Source organism: Armigeres subalbatus, unplaced genomic scaffold (genome assembly GCF_024139115.2).
Source record: "Armigeres subalbatus isolate Guangzhou_Male unplaced genomic scaffold, GZ_Asu_2 Contig1541, whole genome shotgun sequence".
Classification (NCBI taxonomy): Eukaryota; Metazoa; Arthropoda; class Insecta; order Diptera; family Culicidae; genus Armigeres; species Armigeres subalbatus.
Window position 1 is genome coordinate 104,194 of NW_026942331.1, and position 20,686 is coordinate 124,879.

Sequence of the window (20,686 nt, forward strand, 5' to 3'; positions counted from 1 at the left end):
TCGTAGCGTTCGCGTAACTCTTTTGGACCATTAGCTTCTTGTTCCGCACGCAAGAAATGCCAGTGTGACTCTGTTCTTTGCAGTGTTTGCAGGAAGGAATCTGTCCCTTGTGGTGGATATACGCTTGCTGACTATCGATCGTGACCCACGAATCGATGTTGCTTTTTATAAGCATGCGAGCCGACCAAATCCCGAGCGTAATTCCACCAAACTCGAATCCATCACCCCACGTCAATTCGCGCAGTAAGATAACTTCCCCGAACGCACTGAGGAGCTCGATCTTCTCTTCGGAAACGTTTTCCGGCAAATCATGTACCTTCACTTGAACACTTCCATCTTCCATGGTTATTCGTAACTTGTGCTTCTTCTTTGCAATATCCACTTCATGTTCATTGACCTCGACGAAAGCACATTGTTCACCGCGGTGGGACTGGAGTCTCACAATATCTTCTATCTTCAGCCCAAGAACTGTGCGGCAAAAGCCATGCACCTTTTCGAGAGACGGCTTCACCGGGAAGCGTGAGTAGTCTATACGAAAAGTCTTTTCGTGCCTCATCGCTGTACACTGAAAGCACGCGATGCGGTACGAGCGGATGAAAAATAAACCACCGGATTTAATTTGCTTGAATTTCGGAGAGCGCAATCGAAAACACGTCTGTTCGTCTCATAAGCTGATCATCCATAGATTTCGTAGAGCCCAATCCAATAGCTACAGTCGGCTCTCCACATCTCGATATTGAAGGGACCATAGAGATAGGGAGAGATCGAGGAATGGGAGGAAAATTGAAATGGGTACTAGATCCAAAAAAGCTCGTTGCTATGACAACAAAACAAATGTCCGAATCCGATAGATGATCCGATCCGATAGCAACCGACAAACCATCTCCAGAGTTGGATTGTCTTGACCCAACTAGGTCCGATGGCATATCCAGCCACCGACTAACCCACTCCAGAGTTGGATTTTCTTGATTCAATTTGGACCGGTGGCGAATCCAGCCATCGACCAACCCACTACAAAGTAATAATGCACTCAAGTAAAAGATCTATTTTATTATATTCTTCTCATTATTACTATTCTCTACAAAAATGAATCAAGATTTGTCTTTCGCTACCCACCATTGATAAGCCAACGACCTCCCTGGGAATCGCGACCCACAGTTTGGAAAGCCATGGTCTAACGCATGCGGTAAAAGCTCGGTAGGTCTTCACCTAACTTAAGTGAAGATGGGCGGACGATGTCGACCAAGGTGTAGGCAGATAAATTACAATTACAAAGTTGTTTTTACCTACATTTTCGGCATATGATTGAATATAAAATCTCAATTAAGGTACAGTGGGGCAAGTGGGTAAAGGAAATCGTATATTTCATGTTCATCAAGTCATAAAAGTTGAATATAATATTGAAATTGATCATATTTATGACATAACGAATCATCTATCCAATCTTTATATGCCTGCGAACAAGATCTTTGAAAAATACTTTTAGGATACAAAATATTTGGAAAACAAAAAAATCGGTTTCAATTTTTCACTTGCCCCACATGTGGGGTAAGTGAAAAAATGATTTTAAAAGAGGATTTGTCAATATAAGTGATGTATATTATAAATACATTCAGATTAAACTTAATTAACAGTGTATGTCAGCAGTCAGCGCTGCGCGCAACACTGCTGCTGTCTTCATAATTTGAATAAACTAGAGCTGAGCTCTCTTCTGTTTTTGGCACTCGACCTGAACACATCGCGTTATTATTTACTCCGTAAAAGAACCCCCACAACAGTATACAATTTCCAAGTATTTATTAATAAGAACACATTTTCTGTTCATATATTTCATGCAAATGAGAATTATACTGAATAGAGCATAATTGTGATCTGTTATGATGCTTTTTGACACTTCATGAAAGTCAAAGGGCACTAGAGTGCCTCCATTCAATGATTTTTATGTTGTTATGTTTTCTTTACTTGAATTTTTTGAGATCTAATATCTCATCTCTATTTGTGTCTAACACTACTTTCTATTTCAGGTTTATAGTAAGATAATGAACCTTGGCGATAATGCAGAGAAATTATCTTTGAAATATTCATCAAACCTGGAATCATATTGTGTTTCATTAACAATCCACTTATGATTTCAGTAGAAGAGTCTACATTAACAAATAAATTTTATAATTTTCAACTAAATAAATCATAATTGTTGATATATTTGCAATAGTAGTGATTCTTGTATTTAAGCTATATAAATAACATTTTTTCACGAATTATTTATCAAACATGAAAAATTTGAAACACTGACACGCTTGGCAATTTGGGTTCCTGATTTAGTTTTATCACGTATCACTGTAATAACCAAAAGCCTTCGAATGTTTTCGAATTGGTATCATTTGTTTATATACGCTTAATAGAAATTATTTGTGTTTGGAAAAATAGAGAAATGCATTCAGTGTCGGAAAATTTTCACTTGCCCCACCCATGGTAAAAAAACAGGCACAGCAATAAAATATTTTTTTCAAAGTTTTTGATGTTCATATTAATATTTTTGTGGCTGGAATTCAAAACTCCAAAGAAAACCAACTTAACTTATCAATGCACTAATTGAATGTGTTATGGAAACCAACATAAAAAAAAAATTTGTATTTATTGACACGCAAAACAACCTGTGCAAAAGATAAACTTGAAAGGTTAATAAACTTTTAATCTCGCATGTTGAAATGGTTCATTATTTCATGTTTCACTTATTCTACGCATTGATTTGAACGACCTTGTATGATTGTGAAGTGAAATTTAATAGTCCTGTGCTTCATCAGTAGGGTGTCCCAAAAAAATCGATGTTCGAAAAGTCATGGTGCTCAACCCTGAAATGAAAGAAATACCTGTCTGGATAATTTTTGTAGAACAAACCGAATTTCTAAAAAATCGTTTAGAGGTCGCGCACGACCGATTTTTGAAAAATGAGCTTCTTTAAGGTCAAAAATCAAATATTGGGTCCTTTCACATTTTTTTTTCAGGGTCACCCATTCGTTTTATATTTTTTTATTTTTCTGTGGATCTTTGCCTATATTCTACATGAATTAGTTTTTAGTATTATACGTGTTTACAGTCAGAAGAACTTTTTAAACATCGGAAAATGCACATTTTTTTGACTAATTTTTGAAGTTATTTCATCCTCACACAAAAAATATTTTTTTCTCGTTCAGAAAAACTTACATACATACATACTACGAAGAGCTATTTATAAGGAATATTTTCATTAAAAAAAATATCCAAGAAATGTTTCTCTGTGGCTGAGATATTGCAGTTTTAGTAAATAGTCAAAAAGTGTACAAATTCGGTACTTTTATGTTATAATTTCATCAAGATTGCACCAATATTTTAATTTAAATTAAAAACAATTCAAAAGCAAATAAATGGGAATATTTTCTAGGTAACATAGCTTTTATTTCCGATGGAGTTGGTTACCTGAATTACAGGATTTGGTCGGAGTATATGGATGGAGCCAGTTATAAAATGATATCACATCCAACAGTTAATATGTAACAGTATACAAATAATCAGGTTTACTATGATCTCTTTATTAGTTTTGATTCAATCATAGGATGCTTTTCACGGTATACAAAAAACAAGGCAGGCTCAGCATGTATGTAAACATTCAGTTTGAATGTAAACATGTGTCGTCACTACTATCTTCGCACAAGCTGAACTGAGACGATGCTCTACGGTCTCAGCATGCTTACTTTTGTAGTCTAACATGTGGCATTAAAATATGCGTCACTCTTGACGTGTCACTTTTCTTACAAGCCTACCTTGTTGTCTGTATACCGTGATGCTTTTGATATGTCATATGACAGTCAAACATTTTTTTCGTCGTACCAGTTCGACAGCTTTTCCATGAGTTCACTTGAGATATTGGAAAAGTAAAAACGGAATAAACGTAAAGTAAAAATGGAAAAATGACACTTCAAGTGAGACGCATATTTTATCGCCACATGTTAGAGTACAAAAGTAAGCATGCTGAGACCGTAGAGCATCGTCTCAGTTCAGCTTGTGCGAAGATAGTAGTGACCACAGATGTTTACGTTCAAACTGAATGTTTACATACGTGCTGAGCCTGCCTTGTTTTTTGTATACCGTGAAAAGCAGCCTATGATTGAATCAAAACTAATAAAGAGATCATAGTAAACCTGATTACTTGTATATTGCTACATATTAATTGTTGAATGTGATATCATTTTATAACTGTCTCCATCCATATACTCCGACCAAATCCTGTAATTCAGGTAACCAACTCTATCGGAAATAAAAGCTATGTTACATAAAAAATATTCCCATTTATTCGCTTTTGAAATGTTTTTAATTTAAATTAAAATATTGGTGCAATCTTGATGAAATTATAACATGTAAATAAAAAGTACCGAATTTGTACACTTTTTGACTATTTACTAAAACTGCAATATCTCAGCCCCAGAACAATATTTCTTGGATATTTTTTTATGAAAATACTCCTTATAAATAGCTCTTCGTACTATGTAAGTTTTTCTGAACGAGAAAAAAATATTTTTTGTGTGAGGATGAAATAACTTCAAAAATTAGTCAAAAAATGTGATTTTTTCGTTGTTTAAAAAGTTCTTCTGACTGTAAACACGTATAATACTAAAAACTAATTCATGGAGAATATGGGCAAAGATCCACAGAAAAATAAAAAAATATAAAACGAATGGGTGACCCTGAAAAAAAATTGTGAAAGGTCCCAATATTTGATTTTTGGCCTAAAAAAAGCTCATTTTTCAAAAATCGATCGTGCGCGACCTCTAAACGATTTTTTAGAAATTCGGTTTGTTCTACCAAAATTATCCAGACAGGTATATCTTTCATTTCAGGGTTGAGCACCATGACTTTTCGGACATCGATTTTTTTTGGGACACCCTATTCATCAGTGAAATACTTGCGTTTTTTCACTTACCCCATTTACCCACTTACCCCACTGTACCTTAACCTGCAATCTCCATGTTTATAAAAATTCAAACGCATCCTCAAGTCACCATATTTGCGTTTGCTGTTGTTTAAGTAAGATGTTTGTAAAGGCTTTCTTTTGTTAATCTTCTGGCTTCGAACTTCGTTTACTAAATATATTTCACATAAACTTCTACATTCGTTCCGACAGCAGATGTACCTCGCCGTATTTCAATGTATCATCCAACGGCTTTTCAAAACGCATTCTTCGACATGGCCCTCCCGTAGAATCAGATCACACTCATCAATCACTTCAAGTATAGTCAGAGCAAGTCAATAAACAGAAACATAATGCAACAGAGAGTGCTGACTTTAGTAAATTTCACAGAACTGATTTGCGGTACTGTGAGAGTTGCAAATAATGAATGAAACATGAGTTGACAAAGATTAATGTTTCAAAAATAAAAGCATCGATTAGAAGTATTCCTTCCATATTGATGAAGCTGCACGTTGCCACGACATTCATTGAGGTGTATCTTCACGCTGTTGTTGCTGCTGCTGCTGCTGACGGCGTTGATCATCATTCGTATTACTAGGCGCGGCTGGTCGGTCCAGAAGTGGAGCTTCATCTGCTGCTTCCGTGGGCACGGGGGGCGCTGCTGGCGCAGCAGCAGCCGGTTGATTATAGTTGGCTGCTCCCGGTGGAGGTGGTCGTCGGAAGTAAAGTGCTGCTCCGAGCACCACCGTGAGCATCGTGATCAGGTAGAGATCCCAGTTCGAAGCAATGTTTTCGTCCAGTTCCAACAGGACGCTGAAGGGGGACTAAAATGGAATGTAGCGAATTTTTCAAAGTAAGTTGTTTTTATTATCAAATCGCAATTCTTTACCTCTCGTAGTGATTCCAACTTGAACAGCAGTTGCAGCTTCATCAGTGCCAAAGTAACGGGAACCTTGGCATCTACACTGGTCTCCGCGGCCAAATCGTAGCACCGTTTGGCTAGGTGAATATCTTTCTTCATTCCGAGCCCCTGTTCGTGCATATAACCCAGGTTGAACATTGCTTGGGCGTTGTGTTGCTGTTCCGAGGCCATCCTGGAAAAATGCAACATAATATGTATTCAAAAAAACTAAATATTAGAGGCTATTTTCATTTTTAAAAAGTTATCCCATCATAAAAACTACGAAAAGAGTAGGTTTGCTTAATGGAAACATAATTTATTTAAACGTTCAAGGACGCCTTCTGTTCACGTCATCTGCAAGAGAGTTAAAAAATCCTACATTTGGCACACTCACCTGTAGTGGGAAGCAGCAGTCTCGAAATCAACGTTCGTGCCCAATCCGTAGTAGTGATAGTCACCCAACTTCACCTGTGCCGCCGAGTAGCCCTGAGCCGCAGCACGTCCCCAGAATTGCAACGCTCGAATCAGCTCTTCCTCCCTATTCTGGAACAAATTGATCTCTCCCCTATCCAACAGGAAGGCGGCGTTGCTCTGCGCTACCTCGTAGCCCAATTCGGACATCAGTGTGTACTGCATAAAAGCTTCCTCGAACCGATAGGAACGATAATCCTGATGGGCAGACATCAATCTCTCGGACCACTTTCCTCTCTCGGCAACATTTTTGAACAGCTCTACTGCAGTCGGACAGGATCGCATCATACCAAGTCCCACAGCATGCATTTGACCCAGGTTGTAGAAGGCCAACACATGCCCCGATTGTGAAGCCAAATTGAAATACTTGTTCGCCAGTTTGAAGTCCCTCTTTACGCCGATTCCGCTAAAGTACATGTTTCCGAGCTGAAGCTGACCATCGACCCAACCCTGGTCGGCGGCTTGTGTAAAATATTTCAATGCTTTTACGGTGTCCTTCGGGACGCCCTTGCCATGTAGAAACATGACACCTAAGCCAGATTGTCCAACAGGGTTACCCAAGTCTGCGGCCTTCTTGAAATATTTAAAAGCGGTGTCATTATCCGCTTTAATGTTGTCGCTTCCTTCCAGGTAGATCTTTCCCAAAAAGGCCATGGCCACAGCATTACCCGCGTTTGCCGCCTGGCTAAAATACTGCAACGCTTTTTGGTGGTCCAGTGGAATACCGCGACCGCCTTGGTAGTGAAGCTGGCCCAAACCCACCTGGGCCTGAACATCTCCTTTATCCGCAAGCAGCTGATAATAATCAATCAGATCGTTGTCCAATATTCCAGAGCTCGGTCCGGCATTTTCGATTTCATCCAGAAGCCTGATTCGGTGAACGGCGACTCCACCCGAGAACGTCACTTTGTCGGCCACCTTCGTGGCTACTTTCCTGTAAAAATCCAACGCCGTTTCGCAACTGTTCGGCACGCCTACTCCCGCCCAAGACCTATATCCAAGCGCCATTTGGGCCCACGAATTGTCCCCCAGGGCGGCCATTGTGTAGTACACCAATGCCTTGGACTGACTAACGTTGAACCCAATTCCAGTAGCGTACATTAGACCTAGTCCCATCTGAGCTTCGGGCAACCCTTCCTCGGCCAGTTCCAAAAATGTCTTCTTTGCTGCTTCCGTATCCATGTGTACCGGATGACCCAACAACTGAGCCCAAGCGACGTGAATTCTAGCCAATGGATGGCCCTTATTGGCTGCCTCCACCATTAGCTTATGCCCCTGCAGCTTGTCCACCTTGGTCCTATTGAGTACCACCATCGCCCTATCGTACGCCTCTTGCGCCTCTAACTGCTCCGGGGTCACTACCACTGGTTCTTCATCCTCCGGCGAAAGCCTGTTAATCTCCTCAATTTCACTCTCAATCTTCTGAATCATCCTCTCGTGACTGTCCAGCAGCTCGTTCAGCATCTCGGACATCTTCCTGCTCTCTTTATCCTGCGATAAATCCGGTGCCTTCACTATCTTTATCGCCGAATGCATAAACTGCAAATCATCCGACAACACCTCATAATCGGACTTTTCGCTACTCTTCTTCCCGGACTTCTCCAGTACCAACTCTTCCAGCAAACCTTCCGCCGATTTTCTTTGGTTTGAACTCTCCTTCGTTTCCTTCACTCCGTCCTCTTCCGCATTCTTTCCCTCCCCTTCGCGCTTCCTACTGTTTCCCGCGGAGGTCGCACTCGTTTCCTCCGGCCCCTGCGGTAACGATTCCAACTCACTGCTCCACACCTCTCCGAACAGGATCAGGGTCGCAGCGCAGAACAGAAATACGATGGTTCTCATCTTCAGGTGTTCTTTAGTGCCGCCAGTAACAACAATTGTGACGTGTCTTGCTGCCCATCGGACGGGAGAAAAAAAAAGTTTGCTGATGAATGGAATAAAATGCTATCAGTTCCAACACCGTAGTCTATTATCAGAATCTTGCGACCACCAATTCGCACCTTTCACAAAGTTGCTGATGCGATACACCGGCGAAACGGTTCAGCGATGGCTCGTTCGAATGATTCTATACTCAATTTTTAGACCAAAACTCTTGGTGCGCTAAAAAAAAGTTAATTTCACCAATTTTACAACTGTTTCCGGAGGATTTTTTCACTTTTTTGGACAATGAACTTTGAAGATTTTTTCGTCGGAGAATGTGATGTTTATTATTTTGCACTGAGGTGGAAGAAAATACAAAAAAAATGACGTGTGATTTGCAGATAATGACAGATGGGATTCGCTCCCGGGAATTTTCGATAGTGCGCAAATATGCATGGTAGGGTGGTGCCATAATCGCATCATAAAATGAGTAAAAAAATATTGTGCTTCTCGAGGTTTTAAATAAACTGGTAAATAACTGGGTGGTGCGGATAGAATCGATTTGGTTGTCAAAGTGAAGCCAAAATTTTCTATTGTGCCGGAGCCAAACATTGAAGATTGTGGTTATGTTCGTTTAAATCTTATATTGAGAAGTATTGTTATTATTTGGGAAAAAAAAATTAAAATAAACTTAGTTTGAGTTTTGCATTCTTTTCAACAAATATATTCACATTATATTTCGAGTAGGAAATTAGTAGGAATGCAACTAAAATGCACTCGTTACGAGATTTCACGAAATTAAGCAGCTGATTGGAGCAGGAATGTATGTAAACCATCGTAAAGTCATGTAGAGTCTCGAGCATTTGTGCGCCTTCATGCAGCATGGAAAGAGAAATTCAAAGAGCGGGAAATGTTTGACAGTCAAGTAAATGCATAATAATTTTGCTCATGGGATTGATTTCAAAATATCCCGCTACTCGCTTGAGAGCACAAAACCGGATCTATCCGCAGCACCCAGGTAAATAAATATTTATACAGTATCCCTCCGCTTATCCGGACCCAAGAGGGTAAAACGCCTATCATCCGTGGTACAATGTCACTCTACCCAACATCGTTTTTTGTACTTCGGTTTTATGGTACCCGAATTTGGGTGGTATACCCTAATTCCTCATGTTGGGTGATAAGCTCGTATATATAGTAGTTAGAGCATCATTATCGGTCGCGAGCATTTTAATCACCCGCGCAGCGCTTTCATTTTAATTTCGTCACTCGTTTTCGCATCGGTCACTATTTTCGGCTCTCAATTTGGTTGCTGTATTCCGTACCGGTGACGTTTGACAGTTGACAGTTCATCAAATAGCAGCGCTTTTATCGCGCTACCAAATTTGGTCACCTGTCAGTCGCGCTACTGTTATAGCAGCGCGTTTAGTAGCGACCGGTAAAGTGTCAAGTAATGATACTGCGCTGCCAAACGGCTTAAACTCACCACCGGTAATCTTGCTCTTAGTGCTAAAGCCCGCAGTCCACTGTTTGTCATATAAACAAATATTTGTCAAGTTTATCTGGACATCTATCAGACTGATTATAAATCGACATGGATTTCAGGCTGACTTGACAAATATTTGTCATCATGACAAACATTGTACTGAGGGCTTTAACTATCGGCAATTAACTTTTCCCATAAATCACTTGCTATTAGTTGAGATTTATCGAGCCTTTTGTATTTGTATACCTCTTTTGTGTCGAAACATAGTACGTCATTACGTCTGAAGTTTTGTTATCATGAATTGAACGAAATAAAAACAAAAACATTGTACGCCATATATTGCTTGAATAATGGGTAGACGAATAAGCCATCTTTTCCTGTCCGGACCTCACTAATCCGACGACTCGTTAAGGTAGCCTCACACCTCGGGAATTCGGTCCGCGGATTTTTTTCCCCATGTATTTCTGCATATGCGATGTTTTCGGGATTTGGGCACGGCAAGGATGGTTTCAATCGTATCAATGAACGTTCATTTCACATTTTATTTCTGATTCACTCAACACGCACAACGTCTGTCAACCACACCCGCATTCATCAATACTTACTTGCTTCTGCCGTTCCGCGATGCATTCATCGGTTTTGTTTGGCCAGTTATCATCACTTCACAATCCGATTCAGCATTAGGCACCGAATTGTCCGATAGGATCAGCTCGCGATTGCGTGGTGAAAACTAAATTAAAATGGCGCGGAAGGGAATTTCGCAGAAAGATAAGATTCTCCAAATAGTGGAGCAAATACAAGAGGGCGAACTCATTATATACAAATGTGCAGTGGATGTCGATTGTGTCCCGAAATGCAGTTAAGCACAAAAAAAACTTTTGGTCAGTAACTTTAAACGGCACCTCCAAACATCCCATCCAGATGCCTACAAAGGGCTGAACCTGGATGATAAACCAGAAGAAGAACCTGCCCCAAAGAAGCTGAAAGGGGCCAAGCTGCTGGTTGACCTAGAAAAAAGAGACTGCTATTTAGGATTGTTACAACTAGTAACAATTAACAATTTACCGTTCAGCTTCATCGAATGGATTGGCTCAAAAACATTGATACATCCTGTGTTGAACGCAATCGGGAACAAGTGGACACGTCATCGCATTGCGGCTTTCGTTAAAGCAGGTATTCTGCCAACACTTTCCGTGTAGAAATAATGAATGATGATTCTCAAATGACCTCTCTGAGCTCTCATTCGACGAACATTTTCAGAAGGCGATCTTTCTCTGCTACATTCAGGCACGGCTTCAATCAGCGCTCGAGTGAATCCGTGATTGGGTAAGATGTTGTTCATTCAGATTGAGGTAGAATGAAGTAGTTAGTCAAACGTCAAAACTCGGGTCACTCACTGAGTGGCATCGTATGTTGTTTGAAAGAATATATTGATGGGCGAAGCTGTTTCACACACTGAAAAAATATTTTGATGATTGCCGATTTTATCAGCAATCACCAACACTGCACTTTAAAAAAAAATACACGAGAGGACCGTGTGTTCTACACATGAATTTGCGCATGTTGTCAATACAAATTAATATCACGTGTAAAACACATGACATGGCTCATTCAAAACTGAGCATCTTTTTATAAACAAACCACACGGTATTAACGTGTAAAGCAAATCGAATTCGGTTGCTCGACTTGTCATAGTCGCTTGTTTGATGTATGATATCTAAGAATAATTGTGTTGATTTTCATTTGAATTGTGAGTGAATATCGTGTTTTCTTTCACATTTTAATAATGATAATGATTGCATATCCGTCCGGATTCCGATTTCCGTCATCGGATCGAAATCCATTTCAAGAAACATAGTTTTCCTATAACTTCGACGAATCAACGGTGGAAGCACAGACAAACAGACATAACACATTGAACATTTACTAATCAAATACATCGTCGTTCGAACAATAACGACATCTGTTGATTTCAGTTAGTTGGGCAAATCGCGAACCAGATGGTGGTAGTGAGCAAACGTCAAACTCAAGCAAAAACGATGCGCGCGCCACGAGTGATCGATTTGCCAACTAATGATTATTTGAATTGACCAGTAAATCAGTGAACGATGGAAATTTGACGAGTGTTATGTCTGTTTGTCTGTGGTGGAAGTATAGAAAAACGTCTCGTTGGTTTTCGAACCTCTGACGGAAATTGATATCCGGACAGATAGAAAAAAATCAAGTTGGTAAAACTGTAATATCCACAGTGAGTGGTTGCATTTATTATTTTAAAAGAAGTTGAACCCGAGAGCCACACCAACTAATACTATTTTAAGAGCTGAGGCCGGCGATTTTGTCTTCGAACAGGTAAGTGCTTTTATTTTCCGAAATCTGCAACCGGTAAATAAGATTTTGATTATCCACACAGATCACAAAAAATTCAAGTTACCTACATCTAAAAGAGCTGCTTCCGGAGAACATGATCGTTTCGGTGCTTATTCCAGCTACGTGCTAGCAAGAAGCCACCACGAAGTACATACGTCGCAAAGGATAGTCGGAAGAGGCCGGTATTGACGATGCGTCTTCGCCGTCTTGAGTATAATTTCATCTTATTTGATACTTCGCAGCAGCAGGAAGGGAACATGCAATCAATTAGAAAAAGAACCAAATTAGTATGCTCCAATGCGATTCAACATAAACGAGGAGCCACAGCAGGTCAGCCAGATTTTCCAGAGCAAGTAAATTAATTTTAAAATATTAATATATATGTATTGAATTAATGGGTTTCAGCCGTATAACGGAAGTCGCATTCCGGATAAATTAAATTAAACGAAATCATAGTATTAAAAAGAAGTGAAAAATCTACATTTCCTGTTGTTTAATTACAGTTTCGAAAAATATGGATTAATTTTTTTTTGAGAACTCCTTCGTAGATTTATAAACGTTTATAAATATTTTTTTCAATTAATTAAATCACAGAGAACAGAGAACAGACGTTGAAGCTGTACTCGCCATGTTGTGATAACTTTTTACTGTTTATTTTAAATAACTTTGGAATGTCGCCGTTATCCCGTGCATAATCAGCGCTAGCGTCATCAAAAAATGCCACTGTGCGCTAGTGTCGTTATGCACGCAAGGGCATACCCGAGGGGCGGATCACTGTGAAATTTAGCTGAATCCAAAATACGTATTGATAAAAATGCGTTAAAAATATGCCAAATTATTTAATGCTTCAAAAAATGCACAAATGCGCTTCAAATGCGAATGAAATTGTAATGCGTTTAAAAATGCATCAGTGCATTAAGAAATGCTCGTTGGTATAAAATACATAATGCCTTGTAATGCAACAATTCGTTAGAAAATACGTTTTTTTTACGAAGTGCGCTTAACTAATTTGACAGAAGTGGGCGCCATATTTTGATATTGTTATTTTGTAGCGGCGATAGTTGTAAACATTGACTTTTGCTATCAATTTCATGAAAATTAGATCTTTTCGACGATGTTTTCACCGCCATTTAGTAGAAGGCGCTGAATTTTACTTGTTCTTGGTGGTAGTTGGCAGAGAGCGTTCCTAACCATTGACGAATTTGCGAAAATATCTCGGAATGCAGGTTTGTTAGAGACATGGCCACTTTAGGATCAGTTTTGGAACCTGGAATAGAACGCCACAAACTTCATGTTTTTGCAAAATGGCATGTGTTCTGGGGGTATTTGGTGCATGTGGTCTCATTCTGGAACATCTAAATATGATGGTTTGCCAAATAAAGCGGACACTTTTAAGTCAAATCTAAATCCTGTCCTCGCATATTCATTAGTTTCTGGTGATAGCTAACAGAGAGCGTATTTATTTATAGATTGTGACAAACGTCAAAACTTACATTTGCCCCTCCGACTTTTAACCTTTTCAAATATCAATGTCTATATCCATCATAAAAAAATCGATCAACAATGCATTAAAAATGTATTATTCTTGTACGAGGAAAGGGCACCGTTTCGCGCAGATCGATCGATGAGAATTTTACTCCAGAGTACGTCCGTAACGTGCTTGCAAGCCTATATCTTTAATCGATGTGCTGGAAAAGCTGCGTGAAGGAAAATCGAGAATTCCGTTTCGGGAGTCGGTGCGACAGTCACCAATTAAAACGATCTGCGTTTCCTGTATGAGAATCATCCGATTTTTTCGGTATTTCCCATTTCTTCATTCTTCATGGTCTTCTATCAGTGATGGGTTCTGATCTAACCGCCAAGGCTATTCCGCATGCTAATTTTGATTTGATAAACATTCTGCATGATGAGTAGTTCGACTCATTCCCAGCGGAAAGTGTGTTGACAACAACAAGCTCCGTGTTGGATGTTCTGAATAAGATATCCGGTGCTTTGGTCATCACAATTCGAATCGTTCACGAAAACAATCATTTAGTAGCACGGGCCTAACGCAGCGCATTAGTTGCCGGCGCTGGCAACTTTAATGGAAAGTCTAAACCGATTCAGGACGTCAAAGCCTTGGTCGCCAATCCGAAACGTTCACCTGACGCTTCAGTTCAGTGTGAGATTATTTGAATTACAAAAAATATCTGTAATCCAAGAAAAGAAAAACTATTTACAACAACAAGTTTACGTCAAAATTGAAATACAAAACCGAAACGAAAGCTGTTTTGATTATTAATGCATTGTAAAATATTCAAATGCGTATACTTATGCATCAATGCATTGTGAAATGCATCAATGTGTACTCCATTGCATCAATACTCAAATGCATTTCAAAAATGCTCAAAAATACGCAAATGCGTTCATCAATACTTGCGACTGCTTCGAAAATGCGTGAGTGATCCGCCCCTCGGGCATACCAGCGCCATCGTGTTGTCAAAATGAGATTGTGAGTTGCAATGTCGACGTCAATGGCGTTGAGGTTCGGTGTGTTGGTTTACACATGTTTTGCAAGAAATTTTGTTCGAGCCTCCATGTCTGTTCTCTGTGATTATACTATACTTGTTTTTACTTAAGATAGCAGGTGAACTTCACTTTTTTCATTTATTTGGCAGGGTTGCATGTTCCACACATCCTACACACATCTTCTGCCCTCCCGGTCACTCAACAATAAAATGTCCCTTCTTTTTTTATTCATAAATTAATAAGTGCAAATTAATATAAAATCAGTTCACTATTTACCGATAATTGAAATTGAAAAATGTTGCGGCCTTTCGAAACATGCATGAACATGTCCGCTTTTATTGAAATAATGACACATGGAGGATCGTCTGAATCAGTGTTGTAAAATGTCATTTGCATTTGTTGTTATAATTTTTCCAGAACTTTTTTCAGAAGTTGTTTATTGATTAATGATGTATGACGAAGTTATAGCTCTTAAATGTGCCTACAACTTTGTCTAACAAGACATTGCTGTAAATATGTAATCTGGGGCGTGGGAGGCAAAATGTCATTCAAATGACATTATGTCAAATGACACGTGACATTTTGGAGAGTTTTCACTCTCCAGCCTTAGATGTTAAAATTAGAGCAATGTACCCTGGAACAAAAATATAGCTCTACTCAAGCGTTATGACAGGAACTAATAACCGGGACACGACACTAGGATTTTTTTCGTGTTGCGCTTGAAGTCTCCATCGGTGTGTAGAGTTCTAGGTATACAGTTGAAAAGACACTATATGGCTGTCAGTTTTTCCGCATAATTTTCTTGCCGTGTGCAAAAACTGAAAACAAAAACAAAAGTTAAGTTTATTTTGATTCGATTTTTTTTATTGAATTCTTCTCGATCAGACGGACAGAGAATTTGAGGAAAACGGTTATTTTCTCGGGAGTGTATGTTTGTTCCGGTGCCACAAGCAGGCCAAAGAAAGCCATTTCCGTTATCGGGAAATCGCTGCCCGGAACTGTTGACTGCCTTCCGCATAAACCAGCGAACACCGTCGACTTAACGACGAAACGGTATGGCAATATTTTTTAATCTGCTGAGGAAGCCGTAGCCGACATTCCGGACGGTGCCAAGCTTAAAAATGAACCAACACGAATGAATCAACGAATGGTTGTGACTATTCAGATTCTCAGGGGAAAAAATAGATGCAGCATGAAACAGTGTACTCTAGGTAGGTGTATATCCGCTTCGCTGCTAGTGATTTCTTTCCAGACGCTCCATGTGCAAACACAGGCGCTGCGTGATTTTGGCCGAAACAGTCCAGTACCTTTTGGACTCATTTATATTCGATCTAAATTTTTCAAATTTTCCTTTAGACCTTTTCATCGGTTGCGGTAGTCAGGTTCCACGCGCAACAAAGGTATGCGTGTAGCGGTGCCGGTTCCGCAACCGGAGTCAAATTGTTGACCAGCTTTGAAGGTGAGATTTTGCGAGGCTGGTAAAGACAGACCAATGACCAATGTTGTTTATTTTGTGTTAAGGTACACAGTTAACATGGAAAGTCATCAAAATCAACTGAACCGCGAATGCAGCCTGTTTATCAACGATGGGAAATACGTGATTATTGGAGCTGCATCATTCATCCCAGAAGATAATCATCCTCGGTTTTACGTTTTACAAGTTTTATAAAGCCCACTACCAGCTGTCCGTTGGAAAATTACACACTACATTATAGATTAGTACAATGGACGTATTTCCGACTCGAAGGACTTTAATGTCGACAAAATAAGACTGTCACATAATCAGGGCGTTTAGCTTTACAACGACGCGTTAGCCATTCTGTCGATTCAACACCAAACGGTTCATATCTTTTCGATAGCTGGAGGTACATTCAAACTTGAACGAACGATAGGTAGGTTTTGTTATCCAGATAAAGGAATGCTGTATACAGTATGGTAACGGCCGGAGGTAGAACAACGGGGAACAATTCGAACTTGCGAGCGTTTCGTGATCCAACGATCAATAGTGTTAAGCATATTCAGCAGTCGATTGGTGAGGATAGATTTGCGTTGAGAAAATTCTATCGTCGCTTCGATGAGTATTGGAACCTCCGAATGTGGAAAATGTAATTACTGTATGTAGATGATCATCTGTTGATCAAATATTCTAGTGAGGACGTAGTTACGCTGAAGAACCAAATATTCACAACAGCCTGCTTGTGATTTACAACATCTGAAGGATACGATAATAGGAATTTACGGCAATCAATCACCGGAGCTTTTGTATCTGTATGAGAACTTCTGCGATAGTTTCAGGAATGCCAACCTGGCACATCAAGGCAATTTACCAGCTCGCTAGCGAACAACATCTACAGCAATCTGTTTCATCAGCGTTTTAAGCAAACGATAATCGGGGCACGGAAGAGTTCAAGTGGCCACCAAACGGATCCTGGCCGCCCTTGAACCCTGGCTTCGGCAATGGAGCAGACCGAAAGCGTGCACCCATTCGATTCTTCGGCTTGCTCAAGTTCAGAATCTACGCTGGAGTGCAAAATCAACTGCCGAGCTCTGGATCGAGACGGCTTGTGGCGTTCGCATTCCACCCCACGGAGCCGGCACGGATGATAAAGGTGATGAGAGAATTTTATCGGTAGAGAGTTATTTGTTGGCTGATTGTATTTAGTATTAAAGATGATGATAAGAGCTTTTTAAACTTAGCAATAATGAGTGACAAGAGTATAAAATCAAACTTTAGATAACTATGTTATGTATTGCGGCTTGAGAAGTCCATTTGATTTAGAACTATTCGTTTTGTAAGTTGACTGCAGTGTTTTCTATCTAAGGAACGAGATATGTTTGTGTCCACTACAAACAAAGTTTCTTATAGGAAGTTAGCCCTTTTCGAAAATACTTTACGCCATAACTATATACGGAGGAGCGAACTAGAATCCCATTTTATGTTTACCCTACTTTTCTTTGCATTTAGAAAGTACAATATTTCACTAAATTCTTATTTTGAGGTTGATTGAATGGTGTAAAATAATCGTGGGATTTGCTTCCATTTAGGTTTGTGGTTAGTTCTGGTATTGGATGTTTAAGGCTGGTTAGATGGCTTCGTATGCCCATTTATAAGAAAGGGAATAGACTAGAGTATGCTAATTACAGAGAAATCACTTGAGGAGTACAACTTACCATCTGTTCGTTGATTTCAAAGCACACAAGACAAGGAAGGAAAAAAAGCATGCGCAAGAATTCATATTCATTGTGGTGGTATGTAAGCTGGTTGCCGAAGTTCTATGTGGTTTCGACTACAAGATTAACACGTGAACACGACCAAGTGTCTGAAGTCGCTGAAGTACATATTAGGGTGGTTCAAAAAATCGATTTTGCTCCACAGCGCTCATCTGATTCTTCATCATGTTCTGAGTGTCCTCTGAAAATTTGAGCTCATTTTGATTAAAACTGATTTAGCACGACCCGTTTCAAGTTTGCATGCAAATTAGTATAAGGAAATTTATTTTTTCATTATAGCGATAATGACGCTTCCCCATTAAGCGCAGGCTAAAAGAAAACCTGGCTAAAAGGAATACTCAAGAGCTTTCACCCAATGAAAACCAATCGCCCCAATAATTAGTAATCGACTTTAATATAGGTTGCGAATCTTTAGTCATGATCGTTAAACTTCTTTGAGGGCATCACTGAAAAGTGCAGTGCAACATAATAGCCTGAATTTGTGTGTGCTATCTTTCGCGCCACGAGCAGCAATGTTGCCTGTTGAAAAGTTTCGCAATTACCTCCAGAAAACTACGGTTTAGATTAAATTCGATTACTAATTATTGGAAGCATTTATTTATTAGGATGCAGTTTTCACTGGGTGAAAGCTCTAGAGTATTCCTTTTACCCATATAGGTTTTCTTTTAACCTGCGCTTAATGGGGAAGCGTCATTATCACTATAATGAAAAAATAAATTTCCCCATGCTAATTTGCATGCAAACTTGAAACGGGTTGTGCTAAATCAGTTTTAATCGAAATGAGCTCAAAAATTCAGAGGACACTCAGAACATGATGAAGAATCAGATGAGCGCTGTGGAGCAAAATCGATTTTTTTAACCACCCTAGTACATATATTTATCATGATCTGCAGCTTGAAGAGAATTGTTCAATGAATTTGAAGCTTTCGCCAGAAAAGTTATTTGACGAAAATGAGCACTAACTACGTACGAGCCTATGAATTGCGGTATACCACCCAGAAACTGGGTACCAAAAACGATGTTGGGTAGAGTGCCATTGTACTGCGGATGATAGGCGATTCACCCTCCTGATACATTCATATAATGAATAGTGCTGTCCAACGCAGGTAGGGTGCGTTGATATTACCAGATTACCAGAAACTCTTTTTATTCAAGAGTTTCATTTTTTTTTTGGGTGACATACAAAATGGTTAAACACAGAAAAATATAGGTATAGGTATTTTATTTTAATATCCACAGATTGTACATTTCTCAGGGCGAGTCTGCCACAGTGTTACGTTGCACAAACTCCAGTGTAGCATTATTCACGAAACCTAAAATTTTATATATTTTATTATAAGCAAGCTATTTAAAATTATGCAGTATCAGGGCTGGTAGCGATGAATGCCGTACAAAATAGTGACTTTAGTGACCAATGATGACGAAAAAGTGACCAAATAGTGACTTTCAATTGCAGAAAAAGTGGCCAAATAGTAACTTTTATATGAAATTTTGAACCGGGTATCCAGTTTTTCGCGAGCGGCCAAGCATTCTGACCAATGTGGCATATCTTTGGTAGGACCATTTGTTTGAAAGATATAAATTAATGAAAATAATAGAGAAATTTTTAAAATTTAAGTGTTATTAAAGTATGGTTTATTAACAAATTTAAATGAAGTTTCTGAGATTTTGAGCTCGACGTGGCATGCCGAGGAAAATTTTGAAAATCTATTAAAACCATGGTCTTTTATTAGACATCCAGAAATTCTTATTTCTAAATGGTAGACTTTAGTATTAAAGTTGATTAAAAATGGGTGTCAAAACTAGAGGCCTGAATAAGAGAAACGCGGATAGGTATGTGCCGCCAATCGAACCGTAAAAAAACAGCAGCCAATCGAGCAGGAGACCTATCAAGCAGCCAAAATGTTGGCTCAAATACTGAAAACGGCTAAATTTGAGTTTATGCCATTTTTAAATAAACAAATTTTATCAAAATCATGAAGTTCGATGTGTCGCAAGCTGGGTTTTAGAGTCAATCAAAAAGTGACCACTTCCCTCGGGGCATCAGGTTCCCAGGGAACCCTCGAAAGTGGCCAATGTGCCCAGATGTTCTGCAAACGTCTTCTATCGTATTTGCGTTGCAAAATCATGGAGTTCGATGTGTCGCAAGCTGGGTTTCAGAACCACTTCAAAGTAACCACTTCCCTGAGGGCATCAGGTACCCAGGGAACCTCCGTAGGTGGCCAATGCACTCAGAAGTTCTGCAAATGTTTTCAATTATATTTGTGTTGCAAAATCATGAAGTTTGATGCGTCGCAAGGGGGCTACCCCAAATATCATAACTCCATTTGGCATAATGCCGTTTGGCATAAGTCCGTTTGGCATAATGCCATTTGGCATAACGAGTTGAATAGCCAGGGGCCATTTGGCATAAAGACCATTTGGCATAACGACCGTTTGGCATAATAAAGAAAAATAGTCATAATGATTTTAGGGCCATTTGGCATAACGACCATTTGGCATAATGACCATTTGGCATAAATATTAAAAGAACTATAAGAACTCTAGGAAGAAGCTCAATTTACATTTGTATTATTGCCTTTTCTGGGCATATGCGTATTTTAAGGAGTGATTTACTTTTACTCCTTTCGGGTGGCAACCAAAAAATGGGATTTAAAAAAATGGCTCGGGATAAAAATACAAAGAAGTACAGTTTAATCTGATATATGTTATACAAAGAGTTGTCCTTAGTCTTCAAACTTAGACTAATGAATATTGGCATATTTTCCGTGGTTCGCCGTGCTGCTTCTGATCCTGCTTATGAGTTGCTTCGTGGCTTTCTTTTGCCTTATTCCGGGTAAATGCGTACTTTTAAAGAAGGAGTCATCTACTCTTTTGCTTCATCCCGGGCAAATGCGTACTTTGCTAGAAGGAGTCATCT

General features: G+C 39.4%; 1 protein-coding gene and 1 pseudogene across 3 annotated transcripts; one reads left to right on the forward strand and one right to left on the reverse strand.

Annotated features, from left to right (window-relative positions):
* Positions 1–5,109: 5,109 nt before the first annotated feature.
* Positions 5,110–10,305, reverse strand: LOC134202961 (protein sel-1 homolog 1-like). 3 transcript variants are annotated; one of them, XM_062677963.1, is made up of 4 exons: positions 10,266–10,305; positions 6,241–8,206; positions 5,835–6,039; positions 5,110–5,769 (listed from the first exon to the last, which is right to left on the reverse strand). In XM_062677963.1, exons 1-4 carry the CDS (start codon positions 10,288–10,290, stop codon positions 5,470–5,472), a joined length of 2,496 nt encoding a protein of 831 aa, XP_062533947.1. In that variant the 5' UTR covers positions 10,291–10,305; the 3' UTR covers positions 5,110–5,469. The 3 variants fall into 3 exon arrangements, with proteins under 3 accessions (XP_062533947.1, XP_062533949.1, XP_062533948.1); XM_062677965.1 differs by lacking the exon at positions 10,266–10,305 and adding an exon at positions 8,315–8,531; XM_062677964.1 differs by lacking the exon at positions 10,266–10,305 and adding an exon at positions 8,315–8,531 and having other exon boundaries at positions 6,241–8,238.
* A 5,722-nt stretch (positions 10,306–16,027) lies between these two features.
* Positions 16,028–17,454, forward strand: LOC134202964 (DET1 homolog; annotated as a pseudogene).
* Positions 17,455–20,686: the final 3,232 nt, after the last annotated feature.

Excerpts from the sequence above, each read along its gene's own strand:
- LOC134202961 (XM_062677963.1), bottom strand. The coding sequence starts at position 10,290 with ATGCATCGCGGAACGGCAGAAGCAA. Across the intron at positions 6,040-6,240 it reads ACTGCTGCTTCCCACTACAG|GATGGCCTCGGAACAGCAAC; the intron begins GTGAGTGTGCCA and ends GCATTTTTCCAG. Across the intron at positions 5,770-5,834 it reads AGTTGGAATCACTACGAGAG|TCCCCCTTCAGCGTCCTGTT; the intron begins GTAAAGAATTGC and ends ATTCCATTTTAG.